This window comes from Lissotriton helveticus, chromosome 7 (genome assembly GCF_964261635.1).
Source record: "Lissotriton helveticus chromosome 7, aLisHel1.1, whole genome shotgun sequence".
NCBI classification, from domain to species: domain Eukaryota; kingdom Metazoa; phylum Chordata; class Amphibia; order Caudata; family Salamandridae; genus Lissotriton; species Lissotriton helveticus.
The window spans coordinates 485,947,442-485,973,800 of record NC_136068.1 but is presented as its reverse complement, the minus strand read 5'-3'; the positions used below and the strand labels follow the sequence as shown (position 1 = coordinate 485,973,800).

The following is a 26,359-nucleotide window of genomic DNA, read 5'->3' as shown; positions in this document are numbered from 1 at the left end:
AGGGTACGTGCTCTAACCGCATCTGCACTTGCTGGCACGGAAAACGAAAGAACTGACGTCAGCGAGCATGGGTGGCGCCTAAGTAGTCTCCGTGACATCATCTTGGTGCAAAGGACGCCAGCGACGGACGCGGAGCCGCATGATGCCACCTTCTGACGCACAGGGGTACTGCTGACGAAAAACTTTCTGGATCTAGTCTGATGCCTGGGGATATTCTAAGGTAAGGAATCTATCACTAATGTGTCTCTTTCAGGTAGCAATAGTCAAAACATATAGGAAGGTGGGAGGGAGAGAGGATCACCTTATTGAAAAAGATTACAGAGAACCGCTTGTCCCCCAGCTGAATCTGCATTGCTTGTAGCTTCTAGACAAAATGTGAGGTTAAAGTGTGCCTGCAGGAACAGGTTGCTGCACTGCATTTCTGCTGTATAGTGTTATTTTTCATATAGGTATCCTAATATAGGCCCAGGTATCATCATACCCTCCACCTACATTACCTCCCCTACACTTTAACAATAATTTTAGGATTGAACCTTTACCTAGTTCTAGTCCTGGGTGCAGAAGGAGGGTTTCTCCTAAACAACAGAGTCCTACAACTCCATCAATAGACTCGCACAGTATGAATGAATATTCCTAACGGTCCTTAGAAACCAAGCTGGGGATACACCACCTTCCACCCCATATCTACGTACACGGTTCATCCCATATGTCATCCTCAAATCCAACAATGGCTAATGCACAAGTTACTTACCTTCGGTAACGATAGATCTGTAAGAAACAGTAGTTAGTATTAGATTCCTTACCTTAGAATATCCTCAGGCGTCAGACTGGATCCGGAAAATTTTGCGTAGCAGTACCCCTGCGAGTCGGTAGGCGTCATCTGCGGCTCCGCGTCCGGCGTTGGCGCCGGGATGACGTTGTCGGAGTACTTAGCCGCCGCCATCGCGCGCTGACGTCAGTTCTTATACACAGCTTTTCCGCGCCAGAAAACGCAGAGCCATGATAAAAACCAACACTGGTGCCATAAAACTAGGGCCCTGAAAGGGGATGACCTTAACCCTAGATATCGGTTCGCAGAACGGGGAGGATGGGTGGGGCGGTAAGGAATCTTATACTAACTACTGTTTCTTACAGATATATCGTTACCGAAGGTAAGTAACTTGTGCATCTGAAAAAAACAGGTTAGTATTAGATTCCTTACCTTAGAATAGATACCCCAGCAATACCAACCCCGGTGGTGGGTCTGCGAACCAATGATCACACCAGAAAGTCCTGGAGAACGGAACGGCCGAAAAAGCCATCTCTACGGACTTGGATGTCCAGGCAGTAGTGTCTTGCAAACGTGTGCAGCGAGGCTCACGTAGCTGCCAGACAGATGTCCTGCAAGGGGACTCCACGACCGAGTAGAAGGGGCCCTCAGCCCAACAGGAGGCTCCTTCCCCACCAAAGAGTAGCAGAGCTTGATGCACAAGACGACCCACCGAGAGATGGTCCGTTTGTGCACCGCCTGACCCTTCTTAGCGCCCACGTAACCAACAAAGAGTTGGTCATCCACCCGGAACTGGCGTGTGCGATCCAGATAAAATGAGAGCGCACGTTTTGGGTCCACACGGTGGAGCCTCTCTTGCTCTTTCGAGGGATGCGGAGGCGGAAAGTAGGTGAGCAAGGTGATGGACTACCCGATGTGGAAGGCTGTGACCACCTTGGGCAGGAAACAGGGTCGCGTCCGCAACACAACTTTGTTCGGATGGACAGAAAGGAAAGGAGGTTTAGAAGAAAGGGCATGGAGCTCACTCACTCTCCTGGCAGAGGTGATGGCAACCAGGAATGCAGTCTTAAGAGTAAGAAGACGAAGAGGACAGTTATGAAGTGGCTCGAAGGGAGCGCACATCAGATAGGTCAGAACAATGTTCAAGTCCCACTGAGGCATCACAAAAGGAACAGGAGGGAACATATGAGTGATGCCCTTCAAGAACCTAGTTACAACTGGGGACTTGAACAAAGAGGGCTGATCAGGTAGCCTTAAGAAGGCGGAAATGGCAGAAAGGTAGCCCTTGATAGTGCCCAGAGCAGAGCCCTGCTGGGCAAGAGAAAGAAGAAAGAGAAGGACCTCAGAAAGAGGGGCAGAGAGTGGGTCCACAGCCTTTGCTGTGCACCATGCCACAAATTTGTTCTACCTGCAGGCGTATACCGATTTTGTGGAGGAACGCCTGGCTGCCAGAATAACATCACAGATTTTAGGAGGCAAATCAAATGGCCTCAACTGTCGCCGCTCAATCTCCATGCATGGAGGTGGATGATGGACAGGTTTGGGTGGAGGACCGTCCCCTGCTGCTGCGACAGAAGGTCCTCCTGAAGAGGCAGACGAATCGGGGGATCGACTGACATGCTGAGTAGCTCAGTATACCAGTAACTTCGTGCCCAGTCCGGATCCACGAGGATGACTTGGGCCCGGTCGCGCCTGATCTTCTTCAGCACTCTGGGCAGAAGTGGTATAGGTGGAAAGGCATACAACAGACCGCAACTCCACTCGTGACGAAAAGTGTCGCCGAGCAAGTGCCGCCTTGGAAATTCCAAAGTGCAGAACTGATGACATTGCGCGTTCTCTTCTGTGGCGAATACATCTAACCAAGGCTCTCCCCACTGCTGAAAGAGACCTTACGCCACCATCCGAGTTCAGACGCCATTCGTGATCCGTCATGCACCGACGGCTGAGTTCGTCTGCCCTGGCGTTCAGGGAACCTGCCAGGTGTTATACCACCAGGGTCACGCCCTGATGGTCCAGCCACTGCCAGAGGCGCAGAGCCTCCTGACATAGGGTCCACGACCCCACCACGCCCTGTTTGTTGCAGTACCACATGGCGGTGGTGTTGTCCGTGAACACCTGCACTACACTCCAACAGACAGAGGGGAAGAATGCCTTCAGTGCAAGCCGTATCGCCCGCTGCTTCAGAAGGTTGATATGGAGCCGGGACTCCGCCGGAGACCTGAGTCCTCTGATCTCCGCCTCTCCCATGTGGACCCCCAGCCCTGGAGGGACGCGTCCGTCACAACTACGTGCTCCGGTTGGAGTAGGGAGAGGGATCTGTCACTGACCCAATCGCGGTCCGTGAACCACCACTGCAACTGTCTTGCAGTGCCCTCCGAGATCAAGACGTGGTCGGACAAGTTGCCCTGATGCTGGGCCCACTGAAACTTCAGGTCCCACTGCAGAGCACGCATCCGCCACCGGGTGTTATGCACCAAAAGGATGCAGGAGGCCATCAGCCCCAGCATCAAGCTGACCGAGACTCGGGATAACGGTTGAATGATCGGAATCAGCGCCTGAATATCCCGAACCCGGTGTTCGGGAGGATGAACCCGAAACTGCGCCGAGTCGAGAACTGCTCCGATGAAGAGGAGCTTCTGGGAGGGACACAGGTGCGACTTCGGCACATTGATGGAGAACCCCAGCATGTGCAGGAGGTCGGCCGTAGTCTGGAGTTGGCTGACGACTGTCTGGGGCGAGCCCGCCTTCAACAACAAGTCGTCGAGGTAGGGGAAGACTGAAACCCCTAGCCTGCGCAGATGAGCTGCGAATACCGCCATCACTTTCGTGAACACCTGTGGGGTGCTGGTAAGGCCGAAGGGGAGCACGGTAAACTGATAGTGCTCGTGGCCTACCGTGAACCACAGGTAACGCCGGTGGGCCGGCAGGACGGGGATGTGAAATAAGCGTCCTGCAAGTCCAACGCTACCATCCAGTCTCCCAAGTCCAGGGCAGCAAAGACCTGAGCGAGAGTCAGCATCTTGAACTTCTCGTTCCGGAGGAAGCCGTTGACGTTCCGCAGGTCCAAGATAGGGCGTAGGCCCCCTTTGCCCTTCTTGGGAACCAGAAAGTAGTGGGAGTAACAACCACACCCTACTTCTGGCCCAGGAACGCGCTCGATGGCCCCCTTGGCCAAGAGGGCCGCAACTTCTTCTTGCAGAAGTTTCAAGTGAACCCTCGACACGCGGTGGCTCTGCGGTGGCATGGCTAGAGGGGTCGCCTCGAAAGGGAGAGAGTAGCCCTTTCGGACGATTTGCAGCACCCACCTGTCCGACGTGATGGAGTGCCAGTAGAGAAGGTGATGGTGAACTCTGACCCCCACTGGCATCAAATGGGCCTGAAAGCTCGGACTAGGAAGGTTCGGATGTAGGGGGGGTGGATGTGGACTGGCCGCGCCGTTGTCCCCTGTTACCGCGCAATGGTAACCACGTCCGCCGCCGCGTTGAATGGTAGTCTGCGGCTTGTGGCTGGCAGGACGTGTGGGGGCGCCCCTTCCATGGCCACGAAAGGAGCGCTGGACAGAAGATTACTGGAGCGGGGCCGACTTGGCCGCAGCCCTGGAATCCTAAAGCGTTCCAGCGCACTATCTGCCTTGCCACCGAAGAGGTGGCTGCCATCGAACGGCATGTCCATAAGGGTGTTCTGGACATCAGCCGAAATGTTGGCGGACCAAAGCCAGGCGTGGCGGCGGACCGCCACAGACGTGGAAATCGCTCTTCCTAGCGAGTCTGTGGTATCCAGTCCACATCGTATTGAATACCGCGCTGCGTCTTTTCCCTCCGCGAGGGCTTGAGCGAGTTTCACCCGGGCACCGTCCGGCACTCAGGCAGCACTTCCGCGACCGTATCCCACAGAGACTGGGTGTAACGGCCCAAGAGGCACGCGGTGTTATCCGACCGCAATCCCAAACTAAGGGAGGAGAACATCTTCCTGCCGAATTGTTCATACCTCTTGGATTCCCGATCTGGTGGCACAGTTGGGAATGCGGATTGGGAAGTAGAGGCCTGGATAACCAGTGAGGTGGGTGGACAAGAAACTAGGGTCGCCCGGGGCAGGGCGGTAGCGCCTAGTGGCGTTCCTATCTACAGGGGGGCCTGTAGTGGGCCTGGACCAGGTGCCCAACAGGACGTCCGTGAGAGCCTCCTTAAACGGCAGTAGAGGCTCTGGGGAGCTTACCTGCGGTTTAAGGACCTCCGTGAGGATGTTAGACCTCACCGTTGCGACGGGGAGCTCAAGAGCCAAGGCCTAGGCTGCCCTCATCAGCACCACACTATAAGCAGCCCCTTCCTCCGTAGCCACGGTAGGAGGGGAAGCAAAACCAGTGTCTGGGGAGGTATCCAGGCCAGTGGCTTCCCCCAGTTCCTGTGTCCAGTCCTGAAATGACTTGCAGTCACGTGTTTCACAATTCAGGGAAAAAGGATGGACCCAGATCCTCGAAGAATCCTCTTCGGCCGGCGCTGAATGCAGCGTTGAGCGACGCCGCGCCTGATCCGGACCGAGGGTTGGACAAGGGACAGCGTCGTGCGGGGACGGCGCCGGGGGTGACACCCTAGGGGTCGTAAGGTCGACCAGCGGCGACTCGGATCCGGAACCGGATCCAATGGGGCCTTGCGCCGTAAGTCGCCGACGGGGCCGAAGCACCCGGGCCGCTTGGGCTCCCAGTCGGGGCCGCTGGGCCGGAAGGCGCCGCGAAACCAGACGGAGGAGTGAGCGACCTCATGGCCATGAGGAAGGCCGCGATCTCCTCCGGCATCGCGTTCTGCCCTGGGACCGGCGGGTATGAATCAGGCCGCGACGCCTGCGGCTCCGGCGGAGCCGCTTGGGCGGTATCACCCGAACACTCTGCCGCGTCGCGCGAGTGTCGGGGGGAGTCAGAATAGCGATGTCGTCTCTTCGACTTCTTGTGCCTCTTACCTGAGGACTTGGAGCCCGACGAGTGGTGTCGACTCGCCGAGCTGTGATGACTCCGGCCCCGCGACCGGTCCCTCGACCTCCTTCCGGACCGGGACCTCGAGCGGTGCGGGGCCGACTGCCGGAGCTCGAGGCGCTTACGGGACCGCACCCGCCTAGCCTTCGACGTCAAGGCCTGGCAGTCGGGGCATGACTTGTCATCGTTGTCGGGCGCCAGGCAATGTAGGCACCGGCGATGGGGGTCAGTAACCGACATCAGTCGGCACAGGGTTTGAACCCGGGCATCCCTACCGGCACCGATGGAGTCGTAGACTCAAAACGGATCCAAAAAAGATCGAAAAAGCTTAGTCAAAAAATGACTAAAGGGCACCACTTTCTCCGGACCTGCGCTTGCTGGCGTGGAAAATAGAAGAACTGACGTCAGCGCGCGTGGGCGGCGTCTAAGTACTCCGACGACGTCATCTCGGCGCCAACGACGCTGAATGCGGAGCCGCAGATGACGCCTACCAACGTGCAGATGTACTGCTACGCAAAATTTTCCGGATCCAGTCTGCCATCTGGGGATATTCTACGGTAAGGAATCTAATACTAACCTGTTTCTTTCAGATACAAGCAACAAGGGACAAAGGAGCCCTAGATACTTTCTGTATAAATATAGCACCTCTTGCTAGTGTTAAGACAGAGGGTACCGAGACTTCCAGGCCGACACACTAACCAGAGACGCTGAGGCTCCTGCATGTAGACGCTCCAGCACACAGTGGTCTGAACATTATCTGCAGGGTGTTCAAATTGAGACCAAGAAGGGCTCCTACATTCCCACACTTCAGGTACTGGGGTTCGACTAAATTGTAGAGGGATTCTTGGCTTTACACCTACTCACATGCTAGGTACACTTAGGTACATCCAGATAGGTCTCGTAGGAGTATGCACACTTTTGTCATGCATTGTATATTCATGTATTTATTCATGCATATTGGAAGATGGTAGAACTGTACTATCCTTTTATATTCACGGTACTGCTAATCATATCTCTCTGCTACTGTCTAATGATTTTGCAGCTCATATTTTACACAAGAATAACAACTTCAATAAACTTTATTGAAAAGCCCAGACTCCAGACTGTTTCTGTGTATCTCAGAGATAAACTAAATGAGCACCAGTGACTGAGAGAAAAGTAGTACATTGTTTCCACGATCCTGAAGGGTCAAGGTTGTCATGTTCTAAGGTTGCCAGAAACTAATCTCCCCGATAAGAGGACACACTAGTGGCACTGTGAGCTAGCTTAAATGCAAATAGGCTAACATTTCTCGTTGGGGTGTACGGAACAAGTCTGCCACCAATCCCACAGTTTATGTTTTCCAAACGTGCAGGTCCTGCATGGATACTATAGGAACTACAAGACAATAGGCACACCGGCAAAGAGAGCCGTCGAAGAAAGGACAGCTCTCAGAGTGAGCTTTTACTGTCGAAGAGAAAGGTTTGCCTACTTGCTGATGGCAAAACTGTATCGCTGATATCTACCGTGCTATAATTTGCTTAGTAACAGGATATCCTTTTTCTGATCTTACCATAGCCACGAAAAGCTGATCAATCTAGCGGATGCTGGTGGTCTTCTGTAAGTAGAATTTTGTGCACCTCTTTAGATCCAAGGAATGTAAAGATCTTTCAGCTGATGTTTGCAGAAAAAGGTTTTCAATATGACTGGTTCATTTAAATCAAAATCCGATGGGACCTTAGGGGTTAAGGTAGGATTGGTACGAAGTATAACAGAACCCTTTGTAAATTGAAGGAAAGAATATATGTCACTTACTCGTCTGGCTGACGTAAGAGCCAGCAGAAGAGACATCTTCCATGTAATGTATTTGAGGTCAGCCTTATGAATGGGCTCAAATGGGCTCTTCATAAGTTGTGCCAATACAAAGATGCCGAAGCCGACACCGAATTAGAGGGAACATTCTAAACAATCCTTTAGGAAACGGTTTTATAATTCTTGATGACCAAAGTGACTGTGACCCATTATGCCGCAGAAATCTTGAAATTACGTCGAGGAAAACCTTAATGGACGAATAGGAGAGGCCAGATTTATCCAGCAGCAGGAAGAAAGGTAGATTCTGGCGGAGATTGAATAGGATGTATTTCTGAACTTGCACACCAATGGCAGATTCTCTTACACTTACGTTTTGATAGTGGATGGCTTCTAGCGTTCGCAAGGACTTCCCGACAGTCAGCAGGGATGGTTAGGTCGGCAAACTCATAGTGTTCAGGAGCCAAGCCGATAATTGTAGGGATGTTGGGTCTGGATGGCAGACTTGGCCGTGATATGTCGTTAGCAAGTTCGGTATTGGAGGTAAGAATATGGGGTTGCACCCTGATAGGAGGAGAAGCTCTGTGAACCAGAAATGGCGAGGCCACTTGGGTGCTATGAGTGGAATTCAGCAGGGTTCCTTATTCATCTTCCGTAACACGCTTGGGATTAAAGGAATTGGAGGAAAAGTGTAAGCATAAATCTTTGACCAATTTATTAAGAACGCATTCCCGCACAATCTCTGTTGGGGTAGCGAGCTGGCGAAGAACCGGCATTTGCGGTTCAGACTGGTCGCAAACAGGTCTAAATTCGGTTTGCCCCATAACAGAAAGATGCGATCCAGTGTCGATTGGTGGAGCTCCCACTCGTGATTGGCTGTGAGGGACCTGCTCAAGGAATTTGCTAGGATATTGGCCACTCCTGGAACATGTTCCGCCGTTAACATTTTCTGGTGCTAAATTGCCCAATACCAAATCTGCTGGGATTGTAGGGATAGCGTAGTCGATCTTGTCCCTCCTTGCTTGTTTATATAGTGCATACTTGTTGTATTGTCTGTCCGAATTAAGACTGATGCTCCTGAAATTATTGAGAAAAAGGATTTCAGGGTCCGTAATATTGCTTTTAACTCCAATAGATTGATGTGTAAAGACCGGTGCTGGCTGTTGCCTTTGCTCTCGACTGTCAGCTCTTCCAGATGTGCTCCCCACCCCTCGAGGGATGCATCTGTTGTAATTATGTAATTCGGAGAATCTACTAGGAACCAGTCGACTGGCCAATGACTATATTCGGGATCTTGGTCCACCATTGATGCACGTCCTTAGTCTGAGGTGTTATCTTTATAATATCCTTGAAGGAACACTGACTGTCTAGCTATTCTTGCAAGGGTCTCATCCGCAAGCAGCAGTTGGGAATGAGGGGAATGCAAGAGGACAACATCCCCAGAAGCGACTTGTGCTTTCAAACTGAAGTGGACTTTTTTACAAGGAGTAATGCTGACAGTTTACAAATATTCTTTTGCCTTTCCTGCAAGGCGAAGGCCTTCGCCTGGTGAGTGTCCAAGGTTGCTCCTAAAAAAGTTCTGACTCTTGAGGGACTTAGCTGAGACTTTGGAAGATTGATGGAGAGACCTCAAGGACTGGACGAGAGAGAGGCTTTTCGGAGTATGATTGTTTGCCACTACCAAAGATTTCGCTTTTATGAGACGGTCGTCAAGATAAGGGATGATTTGAATCCCTGCCTGTCATAGGTGGGTTGCCACAGGGGCCAAGATTGTGGTGAACACTCGGGCGCTGAACAAAGGCCAAATAGTAGAACTCGGAATTGATAATCCATGCCAGCCACTCTGAAGCGTAAGCATTTCCTGTGATTGGGGAGACTGGGGATATGAAAATAGGCGACCTGAAGGTCGTAGATAGTAATGTAATCTTCTTGATTTACTAACTGAAGCACCTCCTCAAGAGATAACATACGAAAAGTTTGCTTTTTCAGGAATTTGTTGAGGCACCGAAGGTCCAAGATGGGACGCCATTCTCCCGATTTCTTTCTTGTGAGGAAAAACCATGAATAAAATCCTGTTCCTCGCTGTACACTTGGTACCAAATCAATAGCTCCTTTGTGCAACATTATCTTTATCTGTGATAACTGTTCCTTTAGATGAGAGGGAGGAGGACTTCCGGGTTTCCAGTTTGGAGGGATCTTTTGAAATTTCAAAATGTGACCGTTGGAAACTATATGTAAAACCCATCTGTCTTTTGTTATTGTCGACCATTCGAGGAGAAATAAGGAAATTCCTTCCACCAATCTTGGAAGGATAGGTGGGAACTGTGGCCGGCACTGGGCGTTTGTCACTGTTTCTTGGTGTTCTCTCTGCCTTTAAAGGTAGTCTTGCCTCTATAGAGCTTGTAGGAAGCGGCAGGACATTGCTTGTAAGTCTGCTGATGTTGTGATGATGAATATCGAGATTGACCTTGATACGGTTGGTACTGTTTGTATTGATTATAACCTCCTCAAAAGGAGGACGAGTCACGTCCTCTGGCTCTACGAAAAGGCTGCTTCTTGAACTGCAGTGTGGCTAGAGCCTTTGTAGTATCTGTATCTTTTGTAATAGTTTGCAGTGATTTGTCAATGTGGTGATCAAATAAGGATTCACCATCATAAGGGAAATTGATGATTTTTGACTGAACTTGGAAAGAAGAAGCTCTTAACCAGCCCTGTCATCCCCAGCCCATTGACGGAAACCTGTTGATAAAAAATCCACAGCACAATCAATCTCAGCTAGATCCTATCTCCCTCCTGAAGAATACTCCTCGCCTCAGCCTTAGAGTCCTCAGGTAACATTCCAATAAAAGTCTAAATGACCGACCACATTTGGCAGTCGTACCTGTCCAGAATGGCAAGAGAGTTGGCCGCTCCAACGGTGGTTGCTGCCATGGTGGAGAATTTTTTACCAATAGAGTCAAGACGTCTTCCGTCTCTATCAAAAGGAGCAGACACAGGAGAAGCAGGATTTCTGACAACGTTGAGCAGCTTGTGAAATTACCTAATCCAGCTTAGGTTGTCCTATAAGGCAGGCGAGTTGTCCGGCGCCTTATACTGTTTCTCCAATTTAGGTAAGGCTGCTGGAATTGAGGCTGGTGTTTTCATTACCTTTAGGCCTTGCCCCCATATAAAATCCATTAAGAGGATTGAGCGAATCTGTCATTTGGTCTGTTTCTTTAAAATTGTAAAGAAAACAATCAGCTTGTTTATTTACCATGAGAAGCTAAAACCTCTTTGCCGATCTCTCCATAAGGGTATGAATACCCCCAATATCTTTGGGTGGCAAATCTACCGGAGGTGGGGTGAAAGATGATGGTGTTTGTATTTGGTAGTCGTCCGAATCGTTAGGTAGTGATACCTCGTCCAGTTTGCCGCCCTCTCTCATTATCAGTGGTATGATGCTACTGATCCTGTGGTTGTGTTGGTACAGGTAGTGGAGAAAAAGGAGGAGAAGATCTAATTACCAAGGAAGGCTGCGTGATAGGAGTTTGAGGAACTGAAGAAGCTGGTTCTAAATGTAGGGAATCTGCGGTAGTAATCATCCACCATATGTTGTAGATTTATTACTATGGAAACAGGCATTTGAATTATTTGTTCCCTTTGCCTATCTAAGTTGGGGTCCTGAGGATAGTAAACATACTCATCATCCTCTTCATCCTGGCACTTTATCAGACGGCCTGAAAGACTGTGAGCCACGCCAAACATGCCATTGTCCTATGAATCTTCCTCCTCGTCTCCATAATCAAATATCTCTTCTGGAGGACAGGGAGATACCTAACTAGGAAAAGTGTGGATAGGTAAAATCACTTCTTGAGAAGCTCTTCTTTCGGACTGAGGAACTGTAATTGACAAAAAAGTGTCCGGAGTAGATTTCCTCTCCATTGACGCAGAATCTGAAGTATTTTTGTGAGATGCGGGCAAAATCGTTGACGGGGCCAGCAACGACGACAATGTCAAACAAACCGTCGACAAGGATGTCGACAACCTAGTTTTCTTAGACAGTTTCGAAGTTGACGAGGATCATCAACGGGAGGTCAGAGTCTTTAGTTTTCGGCTCCGTCAACGAGGCCACCTCATCGACGATAGTTTTGTTTTTTCAAAATCGCCAACAGCCGCTGCAGTGATTAGAGATCTGTCGACGATTCTTTTAACAATAATAATTTCCTCATCAACGTTGAAGAAGATGCTGTTGTCAATGTTGATGGCCTCTCCCTTACAGAGACTATAGTCAACGGAGAAGACGACGACGACATAATGAGCTTGGACTGAGGTGAAGAGAAGGTGGTCGTCGTGGTTGTGGTGACTGAAGCTTTCCTGTTGACGGCTTCGTTGGCGGAACGTCTTTTTGAAGTGACGGAACAGTCTTCACTATAGACGAACAAGTTACTTACCTTTGGTGATGCTTTTTCTGGTGGATACAGTATCTGCCTGTGAATTCCTCACCTTTTGAATTACCCCTACGCCAACATTCCATGGAAATTATTTTCTTAGCTCTACCACGTTGACGAGGACGTCATAATAGCACGGCTCCGCTCGCGACACTGTAGCCATAAGAAACCCACGTCGGCGGGCTGACGTCAGGTCCACCCTTTTTTCCGAGTTGCCAAGACAAACGGGCAGACCAACAACATTTCCACAAGTATACACAGTATACATAATATATGTAAGAAACTGGCTCTATATATACTACACCAAAATGAGGTATTGTGTGTATAGAGTCCAAGTGACCCCAGACGTAGGCAGAGGTTAAAGTTAGATATAACCTTACTCTCTATTTGTGGTAGTGTGGTACAGCAGTAAGGCTTTATCAGGGGGTAGTGTTAAGCATTTGTTGTACACCCTGAATCAGCAAATGATATCACACACTCCAAGACTGAAGTTCATACCAATTGGTTTTGGATAAAAATATACTTTTTGTTATTTTATATCGTAGAACCAAGCAAGCCTGGCACAGGTAAGTGATGAGTACTTTGCAGTAATAGTACAGTTTGTAAACAGTTTGTATTGCAGTTGTATATATACTTTTAGTTTGATTACAGTAGAACTACTAGTAATGCAATGCTTTGAAATATTGTACATATACTTTGTATTGGCTTTTTAGTTGAATGTCAAGTAGATTAATTTACAGATTACTTTTCTTACACAGTGCCGTATACCTGGATACTGCGCTGGGACATTTCCTGTAAACAGGTAAGTAAAAGCGTTTTGGTTATTTTGATACAGTTTTAGAGACTTTTATAGATTTTCTAACCATACCTAGAAACTTTCCACAGAAAAAACAGTCAATGTTATCCTAAGGAGGAAAGGAAAATGCTACTTACCAGTATGCATCTGTTTTTGGCATGTAGAGCTGTAGATTTGTATACTTGTGCACAGATCGCCATCTGGTGTTCGGCTTGGATGTTTGCACTTTGTTTTTGTCTTGGAAAATTCTTTGTAGTCATGAGGTAGGTGACTTCTCCTTAGGACGATAGTGCACATGGGCATCAACTCCATCTCCAGATTATTTTGCCATGGAGGGTTATGATGGAGTTAGTAAGAAATAGAAAAGGATGTCCATGTGTAATGTATCTAAGTAAGATAGTACTGCAACAGATAGAGGTATCCTGGGAGGCGGGTGGGCGTATACGAATCTGTAGCTCTACATGCCAGGAACAGAAGCATACTGGTAAGTAGCATTTTTACGTTCGAGGCATACGAGCTGTAGATTGTATACTTGTGCATAGACTATACAGCAGTTCCTCGTTAGCGGTGGCTACCTGTATCTGTTGCAGTGGTTTGAAAAAGTGTTCTTAATACAGTCTGGCCCACACTTGCTTTTTGCTTTGCTTGAACGTCTACACAATAGAGTTTTGTAAACGTGTGTGGTGTAGACCAAGTTGCTGCTTTGCATATGTCCTCTAGGGGAATGTTCCCTAAGAATGCCATGGATGCCCCTAGTTTACGTGTGGAGTGAGGGGAATGGTTAAGGTGCGTTTGGGTTTAGCATAACATATTTGGATGCATTTAACAATGCACCTTGCAATCCCTGTTTTTGAGCTAGGATTGCCTTTATGAGGTGGGGAGAAAGCCACAAAAAGTTTTTCAGTCTTTCTAAAGGATTTTGTTCTTTTAATGTAGTAAAGTATCGCTTTTTTATATCTAGCGGGTGAAGAGCTCATTCTGCCACTGAGTCAGGTAGAGGTAAAAACACTGGGAGTTCTACTGACTGGTTTAGGTGGAAAGCAGAGACGACTTTAGGTAGACGTTTTGGGTTAGTCCTAAGAACTACTTTGTTATGATGGATTTGGAGAAATGGTACTATTATGGTTAATGCCTGGTGTTCACTGACTCTTCTGAGAGAGGTGATCGCAACTAAGAAAGCTACTTTCCATGTGAGAAATTGTAATTTCATTTATGCATAGGTTCAAATGGGGAACCCATGAGTCTGGTAAGTACCACATTCAGGTTTCATACTGGAGAGGGTGGAACTCTAGGTGTAATTATTCTTTTAAGTCCTTACATAAATGCTCTGATAGATGGTACCCTAAACAAAGACAAGTGTGGTCTGTTTTGGAGCTAGGGTGCTATTGCAGCAAGATGTAGTCTAATGGATGTATACGCTTGGTTACATTGTTGTAGATACAAACGGTAACAGATGATGTTTTGAATAGAAGCTTCTAGTAGGTTGATTTTGTTATTTGTATACTAAATTACACAAATCTTTTCCATTTTGCTGCATAGCAAGCTCTAGTGGTAGGAAGTCTAGCCTCTTTAATGATGTTCATGCAGTCTGGCGGGAGATTAAGGTATCCAAACTCTAAGATTTCAGGTGCCAGATCGCAAGGTTGAGTTGACTGGGATCTGAATACCTTATCTCTCCATGGTTCTGAGTGAGAGGCTTGGGTGGGAGGCGTAGCTTTTGATGAGGAACTACTGAAAGTTCCAAGAGGGTTGTGAACCATGGCTGTCTGGCCCATGTTGGAGCAATTAGGATCATTGGGAGGGAATGCTGTTTGAGCTTCCGAACCACTAGCAGAATGAGGGGGAGAGGCGGAAAAGCGGAAGCAAATTTGCCTGACCAGTTCATCCATAGCGCATTGCCTTTGGACAATGAGTGTGGATACCTGGATGCGAAGCTTGGGCATTTTGCGTTTTGGTGTGTGGCAAACAGGTCTATTCCTGGGTGTCCCCACTTTTGAAAGAATGGAAGCAGAACTTGAGGATAAAGTTCCCATTCATGGATCCGCTGTGTTTGGGAACTGAGTAGATCTGCAATTTGATTGTGTACTCCAGGGAGGTGTTCTGAAAGGAGATATATGTTTTGAGGAATGGCCTAGCTCCATATGCTTTGACCTAGGCGTGAAAGCTGCAGAGAGGTGGAGTTGAAAAGATTTTAATGCTAGGAAGATTGCCAACAATTCCAGGTAATTTATGTGGAGTTGTTTTTGTTGAGGGGTCCATATGCCCTGAATGGTATGAGTTCGAAGATGAGCGCCCCAGCCGGTGAGCGATGCGTCTGCTGTTAGCACTATCTGTGGAACTGGGTCGAGGAACAGCTGCCCTTTGGAAAGGTTTTGCGTGCTCCACCTCTGCAGAGAGCAATGGGTCCAGTCGCCTACCAACACCAGATCTGTTAGCTGACCTTGAGCCTGGTCCACTGACGTGCCAAACACTCCTGTAAGGGACACATTAGGAGTCTTGCATACGGGACGATGAGAATGCAAGAGGCCATCATCCCAATCAGTTGCATGAACACTGGTGCTGGTAGTGAGTGTTGATGCTGAAATTTTGATATTAGAGCTTGTATGGTGCTTAACCTGACTGGGTTGGGGTATGCTAGAGCTTTTGAAGTGCCTATTGTGGCCCCTAGATATTGTTGAATGCTGGACAGTCGGAGGTAGGATTTGGTGAGATTTACTGTGAATCCCAAGTCGTGTAGCAGTTGGATTGTTTTGTGTGTTTGTTGCGCACAGCTGCTGTGTGATTTGGCTTTAATGAGCCAATCGTCTAGGTAAGGGAAGACATGAATGTGCTGTCTTCGTAAGTGGGCTGCAACTACTACGAGACACTTGGTGAAGACTCTGGGTGCTGTAGTCCCCCTGAATGGGAGGACCTTGAATTGGTAGTGTTGACCATCTACCAAAAACCTGTAAGCGGGGTGAATGGGATTATGACAGTAGGCATCCTTTAAATCCAGAGTGGAGAGAAAGTCGCCCTGTTGAAGGAGTGGGAGCACCTGTTGGAGAGTGATCATGTGGAAGTGTTCAGACTGAATGTAGAGGTTTAGCGGTCTGAGGTCCAATATGGGCCTGAGAGAGCAGTCCTTTTTGGGAATTAGGAAATAGAGGAAGTAAACCCCTGTGCCTTGATGAGGGAAGGGGACTGGTTCTATTGCATGCTTTTGTAATAGATAGAGAACCTCTTGTTTGGGAAGTGTCAAATGTTCTGAGGACATTGGACGTTGTCTCGGAGGAATATTTGGGCGGGATTAGAGGTGAGTTCCAGGTAGTAACCATACTGGATAATTTGTCTTACCCACTTGTCTGTTGTGGCTGAATTTCAGACAGGTAGGAACTGTGAGAGACGTCCCCCGACAGGAGTGGAATGATCGGGGGAAGAGCAGGGGAGTCACTGTTTGGCGGTAGGGGAGTTGCTGTTATTGTTGCCGTAACCTCTTCCCTTTCAATTGTTTCCTCTGTAGCCTCCGCGAAAGTATCCTTTGGAGGATTTTTCAGAGGGGCTCTTATAGGAAGAAGAGGGATGTTCTGAGCCAATGGCTTTGGAGCCAGCTCTGTAGAAGAAGCGGCGAAAAGAATATCTAGGGGAAGGGAATTGTAAGGCCCCCATGGACTTCGCAGTGTCCGTATCTTTTTTCATTTTTTCTAAAGATGTGTCAACTGAGGGCCCAAAAATTTGTTCTTGGTCGAAGAGCTGATTTAAAATAGCAGAGTGCACCTCTTGTTTGAATCCAGAGACTCGGAGCCAAGCGTGCCTGCGCAATAAAACGGTAGTGTTGATGGCGCGAGATGCGGTATCAGCCACGTCAAGCGCACATTTAATTGAGGTGTTTGTGATCAATATCACCTCTTGTATAAGGTTTTTTCAAAACACAAGGGTTTAGGTAAAGCAAAAACAGCACCTGCTTCCACTGTGGCTCAAAGGTTATGGTGATGGTGCTCAGGAGACCAAGGAACACAACCCTGTCTGTTCCTTCATGGGCAAAGCCCAAAATATACAATAGAAAATGTGTAATCAGCACACATCTATGAAATTTTTTTTTGACAGTCTCTGATATCTTCAATGTCTATGACAAATAAGATCTTGTAATGAGTAGGTCCGGACTGATGTAAGGTTGCTTATTCAAATCTTTATTGTGGTAATCCAAGACAGGAAAAAATCCAAGAACACATGTGGATTTCCCTTCTTAGCCGACGCGTTTCGTCTCAAAATTGAGACTTCTTCAGGGCTCAAACATCTGTATTAGTCAATAAGCAATGCAGCGAAGTAAGGTAAGTAAGCGAAGTAAAGTTCCTAAAAAATAGCAGGTTATCATGAATTCTCTTAATCTGGAGAAAGTACGCTCCTATGATTATCGGAAGTTAAGAAGTACCTGTCTATATCGTACTTTATCTTGTTATGCTGTCTTTATCGTGCTTTATCTTGTTATACACAAAGAGGCATGGTAGCCTAAGCAGAGTCACGCATCACCGGTCGAGCAGCATGTGAGCCCTGTTGTACCTGGCCAATAAAGCTTGGGTATTGGCAGTCTGCCAATGATTTGCAGCATGTGACGCAATACGTTTACCAGATGCGTCTATTAGTTTAGTCTCCTTATCAGTAGGGGGAGTGTCGCCTGTACTCTGCGACTTTGCCCTATTGCGTGCATTAGACAGCCCAAGAGAATTCAAAGGGACCTGACCTTTAATGTAAATTGGGTCATTGGGAGCTGCCTTATACTTTTTATCTATCCTGGTGTTGAGAATCCTGGCTCTGACAGGGTCCTTAAAAACTTCTGGGGCATGTTTGAGCATGCCTTTTAACAATGACAGGGTCTGCGTGGACTTTTGCGAGAGTGCAAAGGTTTCAAGTAAAAAGTCTTTCTCTAAGGGATCAGAATGCAACTGTACTCTGTGGTATTGGGCAGCCCTATTGATTAGTTGGGTTGTCATCTGGTGGTGATGGCCTAGTTGGACAGAGGCCTAGGTCATTGTGTGGGTCTGTATCTGAGTTGTAGTCATCGCAAGGTCTACGACGTGTGGGATAGTATGTGCATCATCATCCCCATTTGGATCTACATTCCCACCCCTATCGGTATGATCATCCTAGGTGTCTGATGTAGAGGTGAAAAGGTATGTTGTGGGGGGTATGGTGGAGAAATTAGAAGATTTGGATCAACTGGAGGAGGTGTTAATACTCATCTCCTTTCGTTTCAAGGTTATTTCAGATTCATCTGAAGTGTCCAATTTCCTCTTTTTTTGGAGGCTTGGAGACTACTTTGCCAGTCTCTGGGTCAAAGAGTTTTTTGTTTTGGAACCCAAAAATCAGGTACAGGCTGTGTGGGTAAAATGTCTTTTTTCGGTGCTGATGATTTTGGGTCAGAATGTTCTTTGGACCGAGTTTCTAAGGCTTTCTGTGGGGTTTTAGACTCCTTAGGTTTTGTTATAGGAGTTTGTGACTCCAAGACTGTTTTCGGCTCCGACGAATTTTTCGTCTTTGAAGATTTTTTCGGTTCCGAATGTTTGTCCTTGGTATGTTTTGACGCCAAGGGCTTTGGCGTCGAGGCTGTCTTCAGTGTCGCTGAAGAAGGGTTTGGCATATCTTTGGTTGCGGCTTCGGTGTCGAAGGTGATTTTTCGGCACCGGAATGGGGTTGGCTCGAGCCTGAGCCATAAGGCTTATCTTTTGGTTTCATAGCTGGGCCTGGGGGCGGGGCATTTGAGACATGTTACCGGTGTTGACCCGAGGGTGTTACCGGAGCCTTAGGTTTGTTTTTTGGGAGAGGGGTTTCGGTACTCACGGACCGCTGAGCAGGGGTGAGTGTCCCCTCGACGTTGGAGTCATCAGCCTTGGAGATGGAGAGGTCTTCTTGATCACCTTGTTGATCCGGCTGGACATTGGGATCTGTTCCGAAGATGTCCGAAATCGAGCTGCTTTCGCAAGACATTTTGTGACGTCGAGCCTGAAGATGCGAGATGAACAGACCTCGCAGTTCTTGTCTTCGTGCTCTGGGGAGAGGTAGAGGTTACAAACCTCGTGCAAGTCCGTGTGTGGGAACTTAGCACCATAGCCGGGGCATTTTTGGAAAGGAGACCTTACCATTGACTGCAGACGTGGTTGGCCCGGATAGGCACAATGGCCCGCATCAAAGAACGAGGAGTTTGTTTTTAAAGATGCGAATTGAAAGGGAAACTCGATCAAGACAATACCGGTGAGTGTAGAGGAACTGCTCGTCAAAGGGGGAGTTCGAAACTGACACCGACCCGGAGCGCAGCAAATCACATCCGAACCTGACGCCGGAAAAAACAATCCGGAGATGGAGTTGATGCCCATACGCACTATCGTCCTAAGGAGGAGTCGCCTACCGCGTGACTACAAAGAATTCTTCCAAGACAAAAACAAAGTGCGAACATCCGAGCCAAACACCAGATGGCGATCTATGCACACGTATAAGACCTACAGCTCATATGCCTCGAAAAAAGGGTTATTAGTTCAAAGCTAAGTATTCGGTTGTGAGAGTTGGTATTCTGGGGTAGATTTAGGGGTGCCCCAGGCTCAAGGATGCACTCTTGTTACACCCTCTGCTGCACTAGGGCGGACGGGTGCAGAGTGCTGAGGCCCAATGTTATCCAAAGGGGGATTGGGGCCTCCGGTTGGAGGCTGCTTACAAGCAGCCCACAAAGTTGTGGGAGCAAACCTCCTAAACTTAAGCTCAGGGCAAATGGGGGTTCAAGCTAGCACAAAAGGTGATCCCTCGGAGGCACTGGGGCGGCCGGGTGTAGAGTGCTGTTTTGGTGTTGGGCTTCCTGTAACTTTCATTGGGGAGTCTCCGGTTTCAAACACACTGCAGGCTCTGGGAAAAAGGTCTTCTGGGTGCGACCACCACTTGGAGAAGTAAGTTGGGATGCTGGGGGTTGGTTAGGCACCATCGGTTGGGCCACCCAAGGACGTGGGGCGACGGGTGCAGGGGTGCCTTTTAGGTTTGGATCTTCTTAGGCAGGTCAGGGATTACCGGATCTCGGGTCAGGATCGCCGGGGAGACCTCCTCGTGGCATTGGGCCACTCGAGCTCGGGCCATGGGCGTCGGGTGCAGACTCGCGGATCTTGCCACAGCTGGAGTCTGTTGGTGAACAAATCCGGTGTTCACGGGATACTGAGTCTTTTCTTTGAAGGCAGGGCAGGTCCTCGAAGTTTTTGAGGTAGCTGGCTGCAGGACACACCGGAGTTTCACTTCTGCAGGTTCAAGGTGGGGACAGACTGGTAGGGCTTGGGCCAAGACAGTGGGCATCCTCCTCCTCTTAGCTTTGGCACGGCTTTTCGGTCTTTCTTCTTGTAGTTTCTTGTCTGAGGAAGCAAGGTTCAGGGGTGCCCTTAAATACTAGATTTAGGAGTGTTACAGGTAGGTAAAAGGGTGGGACCAATGTGTCCCTTCCCTGGGGTGGGTACACCCCCTATTATGCCACCCTCCAGTGGGAGGGGAGCATAAGCCTCACCCTGGTTGGCTGGGTCCCCCATCTACAAGATGGCAGGAACTGAGAGTTGTGCTTCACCTCGCCTCCCCTACCTGAAGGATGGGGTTGGCAGAGGTGAACTAACTTCCCTTCCTCACTTGGTTTTCACACCAGTGCTCCAGCCCAAAGTGGGGGTCCGAACCAGTGGTGACCAGTTGCTGGAAGCAGCAAATATCCTGGGGAAGCTCAAAAAAGGAAGCTTCCCCGTCGTAGACCCTGCCCATTCTTAAAGCAGCCACTCAGCCTGGAAACTAGTGGTAGGTCGTTTTTCAGGGGGTATCTCTAAGATGCTCTCTGTGTGCATTTTTCATTAAACCCCACACTGGCATCAGTGTGGGTTTAATGTGCTGAGAAGTTTGATAGCAAACTTCTCAGTTTTCAGTGCAGCCATTATGGGACTGTGGGGGCTTTGGACCTGGATCTTATTTTGGCTAAGCTAAAAAAAACATCAATCTGGGGACTATTATAATCAACTATAGAAGCATCATTGACGTTCTCAAGCTTTCCAGTGTATAGTGAGGAAAAATTAAGGTGCCAAGCGCCTTGATGGCAATGTTATTGACGGGTAGTTGTCTTTTACCATCTCCCCTTGTTACTAGGAGCCAAAATCGTTGTGTGTCGTTTTTGATGCAAGCTTCACTGATCAACAACCAGCTCTCTATTTCCCATTTCTTTTTTAGCTTTAACCGCATGCGCGCTAGCGGTTTTCCCGCTGCGCTTTTTAAAATACCGCGTTTCATGACGAGCTGAGCTCGTCATGAGCGTGCGAGCGGCACAACTCATGACAAACTCAGCTCGTCATGAGCGCGGAAGGGGTTAATTAGCACTTTCTTGTAAGTTCTCCTAGCTTCCCTCACTACGGCCACATTGTTTTTTCAAATTGCAATAGCCAATTTGGATTTGAGGTCTCTGCACTCTTGATTAAACCAGGCAAACTTTGGCTTTGAACTTTTAGTCCCACCCTGCGTGCGTCGTGATAGTTTAAAATAAGAGGCAAACTGTTTTAAAAAATTAGCGGGACAGTCCGCAATCTTTGGTAAAATCCACAGAGGGTTCTAGCAGACTAAGTATCTTACTGATACTAGCCTTCAAATTTGTATTAATGAGGTCTTGCTTCTCTGGGTCCATAGATACACAAGCCCATTTAAGACTCCTGTTATCATCGCTAGGGCAAACCACCCTGGTGGCAAGAGTACTATTTGGAGGATATAAGTGTCTGGCCCAAGGAGAAATTAAAGTAAGCTCAAGGGGATTATGGTTGCTTTCCGTAGTAGTCCCTACAACAATATCAATTACTTTGGGCCACAATCTCGGGTTTAGCAGAAAATAGTCTATACGGCTCATGTTGGTGGTCCAGTTATAGGTATTTGCTCCCGACTTGTCGTCTGAATTAAGACAGCCATTTGTAGCCTTCAAGCCAAATTCGAGGGTTATTGTATTAAGTTGCAGTGCAGTTTGAGACCATTTTTTGATGGAGGGAAGGTCTAGAGATGGGGCCTCCTGGGATAATTTCGTGTGCAAGTCCATCGTTTGTATCAAGGAGCAAACCAGAGCCCCGCCGAGGTACCAAAAGATAGGTGGCTAACAACAACGTTTGCTTAACTGGGCGATATTTCAACTGTACACTAGTGTGGGTTGGTGGATTTGTCCTGGCCTTCAAGGCAATTAAAATGTGGGCAAGGTTCACGTCAACTAGGTGCAGCTCTATACAGTCTGTCTGGGAATTAAATCCATTAATACATTTTGCCCCTAGGATATCCTCTCTGATCAATGAGTGACCCCCCTCCCCCCCTCATATGGCGAATCCAATCTATGCATTTATTGATTAGAGAGTCTTCATTTTCATGTCTCATGTGTGGTAACAACCTGGAAACGTTGATCACATAAATGCGCTTGTTAGGCCCTCTGGGTTTAGCTCACCTACCATTTAGATCTCGTTGGGAGCATTCGTCAGTGGGGGGTGGGGCGATTTTCCTGCCCAAAGCGGGGGCCAGAACTGGTGGGGGTCAGTTGCTGGGAGCAGCAAATGGCTGGGGTGGCTCACAAAGGCTTTAAGCCTTTGAAGCTTCCCATACGTGGACCCTGCCAATCCTGGGCGAGGAGGCTTGGCACCTCGTCCCAGGATGTGCATTGTTTCAGGCCCCCGAGAGCGGCAGGCTCTTGACCCAGGAGTCCAGAAACATGTCTGGTGGTAGCAGTTGGAGAGCAGCCACTCTGCCAGGACACTAGCCGTAGGTCTTTTTTCAGGGGGCATCTCTAAGATGGCATCTGCGTGCATTTTTCATTAAATGTCACACTGGCATCAGTGTGGGTTTAATGTGCTTAGAAGTTTGATATCAAACTTCTCAGCTTTCAGTAAAGCCATTATGGTGCTGTGGAGTTCGCACTGACACACTCCTTGCACCATATACTCTTTATGGCATTATTGCGCTTACAATGTCTAAGAATTGACTTAGACACTGCATGGGTACAGGGCTCATGCACCTGTACCCTCAACACTGGTATAGTGCGCCCAGCTAGAGGGGTGGCTTACCTATGCCAGGATCAGTAGATGGTAGGCATGGCACACGGGGATGTGAGCTATGACGACTCTTCACTTTGTTCTGCACAAAAAACGCAGCCTGCAAGGGCAGTGTGTGTGTGTGTGTGTGTGTGTAAAGGTACAGGGTGGCACAATAAGTGCTGCAGCCCTTAGAGGCCTTCCCTGGTCACAGTGCCCTCGTTACCTATGGTACCATTTACAAGGGACTTAAAAGTGGCCATAGAGTTGCAATTGTGCAACAGCACAGTTTAGGGAAAGAGCATAGGCCTTGGTTACCTGGTTGGCAGGAACTCAGGGCACTTTCAAAGTACAACAACAGTTTGGCAAAAAGTGGGGCCAACCCCGCAAAAAGGGACACTTTCCTACACTGCATTTAGAAAACTGTTCCTAAATGCCTCACAGAGACATATTCGTTGTTGATAAGTAACAATGGAAATCACATGATGGAGATGAATCTGCTGTTACACTAACCACTGTTTTCTTTTCTTGCCAATAAGTAAGCAGAATGGTGAAACTTTTTTTTATAGTTTAAAAATACTATGCAGTAAAGATTTTGTCTCTTAAAGGTCATAAAGCGTGACAAAGCAATGAAATGCAATGTAAGATCTTGACAAATGTATACACTGGTTATCATCCTGTTGCTCCATCTATGTGACACTGCAGGATCTGTTCAAGGAATGTAGCAATACAGTGTGAAAAAACTATCTGAAAAGACCTACCATCATCATCCTCGTCGATGGGTGTAGAAGGACGTGGTCGCTTCTCATCACTAGTATCAGAAATTTCAGACAGTTCTTTCCTTTTCACCTACGAGAGAAATGCAAACATCAGCTTAAAACCCCTTTCATGAAGGACGAACTTTAAGGTCATGGCAAAAAAGTAAATCAAACACCTGTCAAACATTTAAAAGAAGCATTTTTTTCTTTAAGAGAAGAATGTGTATGTGCAGGGCCCAATGGTCGAGATAGACATTAACCATCTCATAAAATCTTGGAAGCCATAATTAGTAGCACCCTCAAATGGAGTCCAATCTAGTCGGGCGGACTATACTAGTAACCTCTTGAGGCACATGTGCAAACATTCATCTTGCATGTCACTGAAATCATGATGATGAGACTGCACAGACCACGTGGAAGGAGTCTTCAGGCCATTCTCCCAAAAGGGAGATGGAAGAAAACCTATACCACTGACTGTAGATAATGTTGTGCCAGCAGTGTTAGTGTTTCATAGCCTGGGTTGAGAGAGCACTTTTCACCCTTACTAAGACTGAAGCAACTTTGGGAGCCACTTCCACAAGGAAGTCTACCTCCAATGTACATCAACAGTATAAAAGGGGCCAAAATTTGAAATAAAGGGAAATGTATAGAGACAATAAAAGGCATTCAAAAGAATACCAGTGACCCTGCTAGAGACTCAAAATACACAGAGGTTAACAGATCCCTTCATAATTTTAAATATCAATTGCCACTGTAACAAAAAATGCTACATTCGGTGGAGAGTCATATAAAAACATCTATAGTAGTGTACTATACATATTGGGTAAATTCTTAATTTATTACTGTACTTACAGAATTTTTTGAATTTTGTCATACTCTTGAAAGGATTCAACATATTTTCTTGCATATGAATACATTCTGCCCATTAAGTAATTGGAATCATCACACAAAAACCTTAACTTCTTTTTTAATATCTTCTTGATGTTTGCTGAGAACATCCTCTAGTATGACAGCTTTTTTTGTGCACCTCCAAGTAAAGTAAGGAGCTTAATCTCCACTTTCACTGTTTCTATCTCTTTCTGTAACAAAATCACCTTTACTTTTGTTCGTACTATAAGCATTGGCATCAATTCTGTAGAAGTATGATCTAACTTTTGTTCCCATTTATAACATGATGTTCTGCTAAATCTTCAACTGCAGAAAAAATATGATCCCGAAAACCTCATGGTATACTTTTAAATTCTAATTTCTTTGAAGTCATAATACCCCACCATTTGTTTGATTATTTGATCACAAGTTATTCTAATTTGGTAAACAACTTTAAAGCCTTTTTTAGTTTCTATTCTGTTGCCATGATTCCTATTCTCCCAATTTGAAGTACTGAATAAATAATTAGCACATTCTGCTCGTGTTTTTTTTTTTAACCCAAGACGAATATCTTGGATTACACAGAGAACAAAAATGCCCAAACTTCTATTCCAAAGTCAAAACTGAAATAAAGGGAATTGCAGTGAATAAAAGGGTATTAAAAAAAGTTAGAAAAACTTTCGATCAAAGAAGCGAACAAATAGTGGGATATTAGATTTTTAAGGAAATACTTAGAAGTTAAAAGTATACCACAAGGTCTCCGTATTAATATTTTATCTGCAGTTGAGAATTTAACAGATCATCATGTCAAAATGGGGGAACAAAAGTTAGATCAGACTTCTGCGGAATTGATGGCAATGCTTATAGAACAAGCAGAAGATATGGTGATTTTGTTACAGAAAGAGATAGAAACATGAGAAAGGGCACTAGGCTCTTTAATTTACCAGAAGGTACTCAAAAAATTGTGTCATACTAAAGGATGTTATCCGTAAGAAGATATTAACAAAGGAAAATAGTTTTAGCATTTACATGATGAATGTAAATATAATACAGGCAGAAATTATTCATATGCAAGAAAAATATGATGAATCTTTTCAGAATAGTATGACAATACTCAAAGAAGAATAAAGCAATTAAGAATTAGTACAATATGTATGGCAGAGTGTAATAGATCTTTTCATATGACTCAAGTGAATTTACCATCTAGGGCTACAGTGGAAATTTAATTTAACAGGAGTACCTTCAGGGGGCTTAAAGATTGCTAAGAAGCAAAAATGCAAAGAGATGCCCAGAAAAAATTGCAAGGGAAGAGCTGTCCAGCTTTAATAGCTGTGCAGGATTCGGGAATACTTTTAATAACCGAAATTGTTCATTTTTTTAAATGACTTTTTAATTAATACAACCAACTAGCCAGTCCCATTTGAACCTTGGGATATGTTCTGTAGGTTTTGTAATCTTACCAAAATTAAAATGACCTCTATACAGCCATTATACATATTTAAAAATGGTATAAAAATCATGAAAACCTGACACTACTTTTGAATGGAAAGAGGGATAGGTAGGATCAATACACAACTTTACTGTCATGAATAACTGTATAGGGTCATTGTTGCCTTAAAATTGAATCTTACACACTCTGCTCGGAGATAATCCTTCAACAAGGAATGCTACTATAAATGACCAATATCCGAAGGGAGATTTGAGCATGGTTTCAAAAGCAGGATCTATTCCCTTAGCTGGCATATTGTTTAGTTGCCATTCTATTTAGTTGTCACAGAAAAGATTGGTATTATCCTGGTGGACAAACATTTAAAAGACCTTCTAGACAAAGCAATAGTTACTTACCTGTTCTTTTTTTTCTGGAGTTTTATATAGCGCAGACCTGACCCGAAGGTATCAGGTATCAGAGTGCTTTACATTAGCACCAGTTGCGTTACACAAGGACACATCCATTTTTTTTTGT

General features: G+C 46.7%; 1 protein-coding gene across 2 annotated transcripts in view; it reads right to left on the bottom strand.

Moving 5' to 3' along the window:
* Nucleotides 1-26,359, bottom strand: part of SETD1A (SET domain containing 1A, histone lysine methyltransferase) — a 1,239,111-nt gene that overhangs the window by 498,638 nt on the left and 714,114 nt on the right. For both annotated transcript variants that reach the window (XM_078652474.1, XM_078652473.1), the window contains exon 11: nt 23,533-23,620. In XM_078652474.1, the coding sequence (XP_078508600.1) occupies nt 23,533-23,620 (88 nt within the window). The remainder of the gene's footprint in view (nt 1-23,532; nt 23,621-26,359) is intronic.